At 57.1% G+C, this 10000-nt stretch overlaps 1 protein-coding gene across 1 annotated transcript in view; it reads left to right on the top strand.

Annotated features, from left to right (window-relative positions):
• zbtb4 (zinc finger and BTB domain containing 4) overlaps window positions 1–10000 on the top strand; it is a 14890-nt gene that overhangs the window by 3910 nt on the left and 980 nt on the right. Inside the window, exon 3 of the mRNA XM_055630737.1 lies at window positions 7153–10000. This exon is cut by the window's right edge and continues 980 nt beyond it. Coding sequence (XP_055486712.1) covers window positions 7171–10000 — 2830 coding nt within the window. The 5' untranslated portion in view covers window positions 7153–7170. The remainder of the gene's footprint in view (window positions 1–7152) is intronic.

Raw genomic sequence — 10000 nt, 5'->3', positions numbered from 1 at the left:
ATATCCCTTGATTCCGTTAGCCCTAAGAGCTAAATCTAAACTTACAAACCCGTACATTTTTAGAGATATTAACCTGGGAAAAGTGCAGAAACTATTTACGAGGATGTAACTCTCGAAAACATCCAGTGAATCGGCCTCCACTGCCGTCTGTGGCAGAGAATTCCACAGATTCACAACTCTCTGGGTGAAAACGTTTCTCCTCATCTCAGTCCCAAATGGCCGACCCCTTATTCTTAAACTGTGTGTGTGTATGTGTGACCCCTGGTTCCGGACTCCTCCAACATTCGGGGAACATTGTTTCCTGCATCTAGCGTGTCCAATCCCTTAAGAATTCTGTAAGTTCCTCTAAATTCCAGTGAATACAAGCCCAGTCGATCCCAACTCTTTGTGATGTGGTTCTAATGCAGAATTCCAGCATTTACCACCTTGTGCTTTTTAACTCTTTATCCCAGACTTTGTGTGAACCAGATTAACCCCTTCAATGGTGGACAAAAGTTGCTGGAGGAACTCAGCGGGTGCAGCAGCATCTATGGAGCGAAGGAAATAGGCAACGTTTCCTTGTACTCGCTAGAATTTAGGAGATTGAGGGGGGATCTTATAGAAACTTACAAAATTCTTAAGGGGTTGGACAGGCTAGATGCAGGAAGATTGTTCCCGATGTTGGGGAAGTCCAGAACAAGGGGCCACACACAGTTTAAGGATAAAGGGGAAGTCTTTTAGGACCGGGATGCGATTTTTTTTTTTTCACACACAGAGAGTGGTGAATCTGTGGAATTCCCTGCCACAGAGGGCAGTGGAGGCCAAGTCACTGGATGTATTTAAGAGAGAGTTAGATAGAGCTCTAGAGGCTAGTGGAGTCAAGGGATATGGGGAGAAGGCAGGCACGGGTTATTGATTGGGGACGATCAGCCATGATCACATTGAACGGCGGTGCTGGTGCTGGCTCGCAGGGCCGAATGGCCTCCTCCTGCACCTACTTTCTCGGTTTCTATGTAGGCCATTGTTAGCTGCAGGCTAAGTGAAAATGAGACTCAACGAGACTGTAACTAGTACAATGACTTGGATGGGGGGTGGAGACGGAGAGAGATGGCACGCAAGGGTTACTTGAAGTTAGAGAAATCAATATTCATAGCGCTGGGTTGCAAGATGCCCAGGCTAAATATTCCAACTGTTAACTCTTTCATGTCCGAGTATATTTATCCCATTAAATGCTGTCTTGGTTCCTTGCTCCTCCAAAATATTCCACAATGGAATTTAAACTGGAGGTGGTGCCTCATGGTGGTACCCCATCTCCCCATCTCCCCCCTCCCCCACACCTCTCTCCCCCTCCCCTCTCTCCTCACCCCCTCTCTCCCCCCTCCCTCCCCCCATCCCTCTCTCCCCCCCCACACCTCTCTCCCCCCTCCCCTCTCTCCTCCCCCTCTCCATCTCCCTCTCCTCACCCCGCTCCCTGCCTGCAGTCCTACACAATAATACTACATAACAAAACATACAATAAGCACACGTTAACATCACCACAGTGAGTTCACCAAGCACCTCCTCACTGTGATGGAGGCAAAAGTCTCAGTCCCTGTCTCGTCCCTCCTTATTCTCCCTCTATGTCAGTATTTATTTGGAGGGGACTAGAATATAATAGCAAGGATGTAACGCTGAGGCTCTACAAGGCGCTGGTCGGGCCACGTTTGGAGTAGTGTGAGCGGTTTTGGGCCCCGTATCTGAGGAAGGATGTGCCGGCTCTGGAGAGGAGGTGTTTACAAGAACGATCGCAGGAATGAGTAGGTTAACTAACATACGAGGAGCGTTTGCCGGCACTGGGCCTGTACTCGCTGGAGTTTACAAGAATGAGGGGGGGGGGGAACGACTCCTGATTGAAACGTACAGATTTACGAAAGGCCTGGATGGAGTGGATGTGGAGACGATGTTTCCACTAGTGGGAGGGTCACGGACCAGAGGTCGCAGCCTCAGAATTAAAGGACGTACTTTCAGAAAGGAGATGAGGAGGAATTTGTTTAGTGGTGAATCTGTGTGGGATTCTTTGCCACAGACGGCTGTGGAGGCCACAAGTCAGTGGATATTTTTAAGGCAGAGATAGATAGATTCTTGATCAGTGCGGGTGTCGGGGTTATGGGGAGAGAGCAGGGGGATGGGGTTTGTGAGGGAGAGATAGATCAGCCATGACTGAATAGCAGAGTAGGCTCGATGGGCCTAAATAGCCTAATTCTGCACCAATGTCAGCCGGTCATTAAATCCTGGGCCTGTTTAACCCATTCAGTCCCACGACAGAGCCACTACGGAGAATTAATCTCTTCAATGCCAATCCAGAATCTGAATTGTTTAACCCCTTCATCACTGACTATGTGGCCTCTTTGACACTAAGGCAGTTGGAATTTAGAGATACTCTTCAGAATTTAGAAGATTGAGGGGGGATCTTATAGAAACTTACAAAATTCTTAAGGGGTTGGGCAGGCTAGATGCAGGACGATTGTTCCCGATGTTGGGGAAGTCCAGAACTAGGGGTCACACAGTTTAAGGATAAGGGGGAAATCTTTTAGGACCGAGATGAGGAAAACATTTTTTTTTACACACAGAGAGTGGTGAATCTGTGGAATTCTCTGCCACAGAAGGTAGTTGAGGCCACACAGTTCATTGGCTATATTTAAGAGGGAGTTAGAACGTGGCCCTTGTGGCTAAAGGGATCAGGGGGCATGGAGAGAAGGCAGGGATGGGATACTGAGTTGGATGATCAGCCATGATCATATTGAATGGCGGTGCAGGCTCGAAGGGCCGAATGGCCTCTACTCCTGCACCTATTTTCTATGTTTCAGCCTAAACTAATCTTTGCTGCCTGACATGAACCATATCATCGGAGTCCAGCGTAGGTTCACCAGGTTAATTCCCGGGATGGCGGGACTGTCATATGCTGAGAGAATGGAGCAGCTGGGCTTGTACACTCTGTGTGGAGTTTAGAAGGATGAGAGGTGATCTCATTGAAACATATAAGATTGTTAAGGGCTTGGACACGCTAGAGGCAGGAAACATGTTCCCGATGTTGGGGGAGTCCAGAACCGGGGGCCACACACACACACAGTTTAAGAATAAGGGGTAAGCCATTTAGAAAGGAGACGAGGAAACACTATTTCTCACATAGAGTGGTGAGTCTGTGGAATTCTCTGCCTCAGAGGGCGGTGGAGGCCGGTTCTCTGGATGATAGTGGTGGGTGTCAGGAATGCGATGCCAGGGGTGGTTGTGGAGGCATTTAGACAGGCACGTGGATGTGCAGGGAATGGACGGGGTGTGGGTATCATGCAGCCAGAGGAGGTCAGTTTAACGGCATCATGTTCGGCACCGACATCGTGGGCCGAATGGCCTGTTCCTGTGCTGTACTGTTCTATATGTGTGTATCTCCCTCCCTCCTTCTCCCTCTCTCCCCCTCTCTCCCCCTCTCTCCCTTCTCTCCCTCCCTCCCCCTCTCCTTCTCTCCCTCGGGTCAACTCTGTCATTCCCTCCTCCCCTCCCTCTCTCCCTCTCCCTCTCCCTCCCTCTCCCCCTCTCCCTCTCCCCCTCCCTCCTCCCTCCCCCTCTCTCCCTCCCCCTCTCCCCTCTCCCCCTCTCCCTCTCTCCCTCTCCCCCTCTCCCTCCCTCCCTCCCTCTCTCCTTCTCTCTCCCTCTCTCCCTCTCTCCTCTCTCCCCCTCCTCTCCTTCTCTCCCTCTCCCCCTCTCCCTCCCTCCCTCCCTCCCTCTCCCTCCCTCTCCTCCTCTCCCCCCTCTCTCCCTCTCTCCCTCTCCCTCCCTCCCTCTCCCTCTCTCCCCCCTCCCTCTCTCCCCCTCTCCCCTCTCTCTCCCTCTCTCCCTCTCTCCCTCTCTCCCTCTCTCCCCTCTCCCTCTCTCCCTCTCCCTCCCTCTCCCCCCTCCCCTCTCCTCTCCCCCCCTCTCCCTCTCCTCCCTCCCCCTCTCCCCCTCTCCCTCTCTTCCTCCCTCCCCCCACCATGTCTCTCTCAGTGTGTGTGTGTGTGGGGGGGGGGGGGGGTGGTATCCATGGGAACGTGGTCACCCAGACGTGGCCATTGTGAGTCTCCCAGTGAAACTTCCCGATAAGAACAGGAACCGCAGGGAATGACGCAGATTCCTGGGAATGCTGCCAGCCCCCAGCCACATGTCAATCTAAACACGCCCGCCATTAGCTTACTTCAGAGATACAGCGCGGAAACAGGCCCTTTGGCCCACTGGGTCACTGCCGACCAGCGATCCCCGCACACGCTAACACTATCACACACACACACACACACACACTTGGGACAATTCACACACACACACACCAAACCAATTAACCTGCAAACCCGCACGTCTTTGGAGTGTGGGAGGAAACCCAAGATCTCGGGGAAAACCCAGGGGGAGAACGTGCAAACTCCGTACAGGCAGCACCTGTGGTCGGGATCGAACTATTGTCACGTGTACCGAGGTACAGTGAAAGGCTTTTGTTGCACGCTAATCAGTCATCTGTGGGATTCATTGCCACAGACAGCTGTGAAGTTGGGTGATCAGCCATGATCATATCGAATGGCGGTGCTGGCTCGAAGGGCCGAATGGCCTCTACTCGTGCACCGATTTTCTATGTTTCTACGGAGGCCACAAGTCAGTGGATATTTTTAAGGCAGAGATGGATGGATTCTTGATCAGTACGGGTGTCAGGGGTTATGGGGAGAAGGCAGGAGAATGGGGTTAGGAGGGAGAGATAGATCAGCCATGATTGAATAGCGGAGTGGACTCGATGGGCCGAATGGCCTGTGACTCATGGAGCCATCCCTTTAATACAACCTATTGAAGGGCAATTCTTTAATATTGATTGATTGATGGAAAGATACAGCATGGAAACAGGCCCAGTTCTAGCGTGTACAAGCCGCGTCTATCCAGTCTTTCTTCATATGTAAGCCCTGACATCCCAGGAATCAGTCTGGTGAACCTTCGCTGTACTCCCTCTATGGCATTGATTGGGGATGATCAGCCATGATCACACTGAATGGCGGTGCTGGCTCGAAGGGCCGAATGGCCTCCTCCTCCTGCACCTATTGTCTATTGACTTTCAAAAGACGTGCGGGCACTTGCCTCGACTACCTGCTCAATTCTGGCACCGTCCCTGGAGCCCTCACCTGCCAAGTATGTGCCAGGATCCAGGATGTTGGCGTGTGTCACGTGTGTCCAGTCCCTGCCAAATGACCCCTGACCTCGGAGGCACCACCATTGTTACACGCTATTCCCTTATGCTGCATCGATAGCTATAAACGGCTGGATTGTAATCATGTATAGTCTTTCCGCTGACTGGATCGCACGCAACAAACATTGACTATCCCCTCTACGTTCCCTTGGAACCGCAGGAAATGCTACACCTGCCCCAGTACCTCCCCCTCTCGACTCCATCCAAGGGCCCGAGCAGTCGTTCCAGGTGAGGCAGAGGTTCACCTGCACCTTATCTATTGCATCTGCTGCTCTAGATGTCGGCCGCTCTACATCGATGAGACCAAGCATAGGCTTGGCGATCACTTCGCCCAACACCTCCGCTCGGTCCGCAATAACCAACCTGATAGAAACATAGACAATAGGTGCAGGAGTAGAGGCCATTCGGCCCTTCGAGCCTGCACCATTCGCCATTCAATATGATCATGGCTGATCATCCAACTCAGTATCCCATCCCTGCCTTCTCTCCATACCCCCTGATCCCTTTAGCCACAAGGGCCACATCTAACTCCCTCTTACATATAGCCAATGAACTGTGTGGCCTCAACTACCTTCTGTGGCAGAGAATTCCACAGATTCACAACTCTCTGTGTGAAAAATGTTTTCCTCATCTCGGTCCTAAAAGACTTCCCTCTTATCCTTAAACTGTGACCCCTTGTTCAGGACTTCCCCAACATCGGGAACAATCTTCCTGCATCTAGCCTGTCCAACCCCTTAAGAATTTTGTAAGTTTCTATAAGATCCCCCCCCAATCTTCTAAATTCTAGCGTGTACAAGCCGAGTCTATCCAGTCTTTCTTCATATGAAAGTCTTGCCATCCCAGGAATCAGTCTGGTGAACCTTCTCTGTACTCCCTCTATGGCAATAATGTCCTTCCTCAGGTTTGGAGACCAAAACTGTACGCAATACTCCAGGTGTTGTCAACCCCTGACTATCCCCGAGCAGTTCTCGCCCCTTGAGTATCGGAGGTTGAGAGGAGACTTAATGGTGTGCAGCGCAGGTTCACCAGGATAACTCCAGCGATTGCCGTGCTGACATTGGCGTGAGTATCGGAGTTGGGATGTCCGTGTTACAGTTGTATAAGACGATGGTGAGGACGCATTTAGAATATTGTGTCAGTGTGTGGGGATCGCTGGTGGGCGCGGACTCGGTGGGCTGGAGGATGTTTCTGCGTTGTATCTCTGGACTAAATCAAATGAAACTAAACAACGAGAGTTGTGAGTCTGTGGAATTCTCTGCCTCAGAGGGCGGTGGAGGCCGGTTCTCTGGATGCTTTCAAGAGAGAGCTAGATAGGGCTCTTAAAGATAGCGGAGTCAGGGGAGAAGGCAGGAACGGGGTACTGATTGGGGATGATCAACCATTGCATTGAATGGTGGTGCTGGCTCGAAGGGTCGAATGGCCTCCTCCTGCACCTATTGTCTATTGTCTGAAGCAAAGACTCTGAGCTCAGTCCACAGTCAGTGATTTTTTTTTTCTCTCTCACCCCCCCTCTTTCCCCCTCTCTCTGTCCATCCCCCTCTCTCCATCCCCCTCTCTCCATCCCCCTCTCTCCATGCCCCTCTCTCTATCCTCTCTCTCTATATCCCCTCTCCCATCCCCCTCTCCATCTCCCTCTCTCTCTATCCCCTCTCCATCTCTATCCCCCTCTCTATCCCCTCTCTCTATCCCCTCTCTCTATCCCCTCTCTCTATCCCCTGTCTCCATCCCCTCTCTCTATCCCCTCTCTATCCCCTCTCTCTCTATCCCCCTCTCTCTCTATCCCCTCTCTCTATCCCCCTCTCTCTATCCCCTCTCTCTATCCGCTCTCTCTATCCCCCTCTCTCTATCCCCTCTCTCTATCCCCCTCTCTCTCTATCCCCCCTCTCTCTATCCCCTCTCTCTCTCTCCCCCTCCCCCTCTTCCCTGCTCGCGGCCTACAGGATCAGCGAGAGGCAACGATGACGTGTAGTTTGGAGGTGTCGGACGGGGCCCACTGCGAGGCCTTGCTGCAGAGGCTGTACGAGCAGCGTCTGGATGGGAACTACTGCGATGTGACGGTCCTGGTGGGCGATGCCAAGTTCCAGGCCCACCAGAACGTGCTGGCAGCCTCCAGTCCTTACTTCAAGGAGCTGCTGGCAGGCTGGGGGCCCTGCCCGGCCCCTCCGGCCCTGGAACTGCGGCAGCTGCGGCCCCGGGCCTTCGCCAAGGTGCTGGGCTTCATGTACAGCTCCAGGCTTGTGTTGGAGGGGCCGGAGGAGGCCCTAGAGCTGGCTGAGGCCGGCAGCCGGCTAGGGATTCCCTTCCTAGAGGACCTGGCCGCGGTAGGCCTCAAGCCTGACTACTGGGGGCCCGAGGGAGCGGCCCAGGCCCGACACCGGCCCCTCTCCCCCGCCAGGCCCTCCCTCCCCATCGACCTGACGGTGGCGGGGACCCGAGGGGCGGGAGAGGGCGAGGAAGGGCAGCTAGGCCCGGAGCCTGGGGACGGGACGAGGGGAGAGGGAGAGGCGGACAGGAGGCTCTACACCATCAGCACCGATGCCTTCAGGGGCCTAGGCTTCAGCGTGGAGGAGGGAGGAGGTCTGGGGCAGCCCCAGGCTCAGGCTGCGGCCCACGAACAGGACCCGTTGCCAGATACTGACACGGAGAGGGAGGAAGACGGGGCGGAGGAGAGGGGGGAGGAGAAGGAGGAGAGGGCCACCAGACCTCCCTCCCCCCTCGGCCTCAACCTCCACCTCAGCCTTCAGCGGGCTGGCCAGGCCCTGAGCTGTCCTCGATGCCACAAGGCCTTCATCCACCCCAAGAGGCTGCTGACGCACCAGTCTCTGTGCCGACGGATCGTGGCGGTTGCCGGGCCTGAGGGAGCAGGCAAGGCCCCGGTTCAGGCCCGCAAGGTCCAGGCCTGCCGCCGGGCCCAGATGGTGCCAGAAGCCGACGAGCACTTTGTGAAGGTGGTGGACGGGCAGCTGCTGTACATGTGCGCCGTGTGTCGCCGGTCATACATGACGCTGTCCAGCCTGAAGCGCCACGCCAACGTCCACTCCTGGCGGCGCAGTTACCCGTGCCGCTACTGTGAGAAGGTGTTCGCCCTGGCAGAATACCGCACCAAACACGAGGTGTGGCACACCGGGGAACGCCGCTACCAGTGCATCTTCTGCTGGCAGGCCTTCGTCACTTACTACAACCTAAAGACCCACCAGCGTTCTGCTCACGGCCTCGACCCAGGCCTCACCGTCAGCCAGAAGACCCCCAACGGCGGCTACAAGCCCAAACTCAACGCCTTCAAGCTCTACAACCTCCTGCCCATGCGCTCACACCGGCGAGCCTACAAGACCTACAGCCGGCCCGGCCTGGGCCTGGTTGCCGCGGCGACGGGGCCTTCCGAGGCCTTCCCGGCGAGGGAGGTGGAGGGGGAGGGGGTCCCGGGGCCCGGAGGAGGAGGAGGAGGGGGGAGGGTCTCCTGTTCGCCCCCTCCCCCTCCCCCGCCACCGGCCCCCCTCACCTCCCCCTCGCCCTCATCCTCATCCTCGGTCATCGCCTTCGCCAGACCGGCCTGCTCTTCTGTCATTGTCCACGGCAAGGCCCTGGCCCCCCCCCCTCAGCGCCCCCCTCCGTCATCGCCTACAATGGCCGCTGCCCACCGCGACCCCCGACCCCGGCGGCCCCAGGGGACCGGCGCAGGGAGGCCCGGCCTAGGAGGCCTCAGGCTCCTGATCCTGCTCCGGCCCTCTCTCCCTCTCCTCTCCTCCCCCTCCTCCTCCCCCGACCTCCCCCCCCCCCCCCCTCCCCCTCCCCCTCCCAAGGCCAAGACCCTGACCTACGTGGCCAAGCCGGCCTGCGGTAGTATCGGAGCCTCGGGTAGGCCCGGCCCCCTCTGCCGGATCACCGTAAGGATCGGGGAAGAAGCCATCGTCAAGCGAAGGATCTCCGAGTCCGACCTGATGCGGGACCGTGCGGCCTCGGGCCTGGGGCCAGGCTCCGGCAAAAACCGCAGGCCCGACCTCTTCCCTCCCGCCCAGGTCACCAAGAAGGCGCGGGGAGGGGAGGAGGAGGGGGAGCGAGGGTGCCCGGGCAAGGCCGAAGCCTCCTCCTCTCCTGCCGCCGCCGACTCGGTCGACGAGTTGAGCGACCAGGATGCCGACGACAACCTGTGGCGGCCCTACTACTCCTACAAGCCCAAGCGGCGGGCCGGAGCCTTCCACAGGGCCAAGCGGCCGGGCTGGAGGCGCAAACTAGGCCTCAGGCCTGCGGCCCGCTGGCTGCCGCCCCCGGCCCTGTCGCCAGCACCGCGGGAGGGCGAGGGGCAGCTCCCATGGGCCGAGGGAAGGCCTCAGGCCTCCTCGGAGTGCGGCGTGGAGCTCGCTCAGGCTCCCCCTCAGAACCAGGCCCGAGCGGGGAGGAAGGGCCTGTCCTGGCTCCACTGCCCGCTCTGCCCCAAACTCTGCAAGAGCCCCGCCGCTCTGGGGAGGCACCAGAGGCGACACACAGGCCGGGACAGGCCTGAGGCACAGGCTGGGCCCGAAACGGGCCTAGGCCAAGGGGGGAGCACTGGCCCTTCCCAACACCCGCCCAGGGGAGCAGAGACGGCCGATCGGCCTCCCAGCCCGGCTCCCGATCCCCCTCCCTGCCTCATCTGTCCCCCTCCTCCTCTCCCCCAGGCCCACACTCTCCCCGCCCCAGAGCCTGACGGGGAGGCCGGACACGTCACCCACGGCGATGGGGGACGACCTCTCACCCCTCCCTCCCCAGGGGGGGAGGAGGTCGGGGTTCGGGTCCCGGGCCTAGCGGGGC

Source organism: Leucoraja erinacea, unplaced genomic scaffold (assembly GCF_028641065.1).
Source record: "Leucoraja erinacea ecotype New England unplaced genomic scaffold, Leri_hhj_1 Leri_51C, whole genome shotgun sequence".
NCBI classification, from domain to species: Eukaryota; Metazoa; Chordata; class Chondrichthyes; order Rajiformes; family Rajidae; genus Leucoraja; species Leucoraja erinaceus.
The sequence above is the reverse complement of the archived record's forward strand: the minus strand, read 5'-3'. Positions and strand labels throughout refer to the sequence as shown.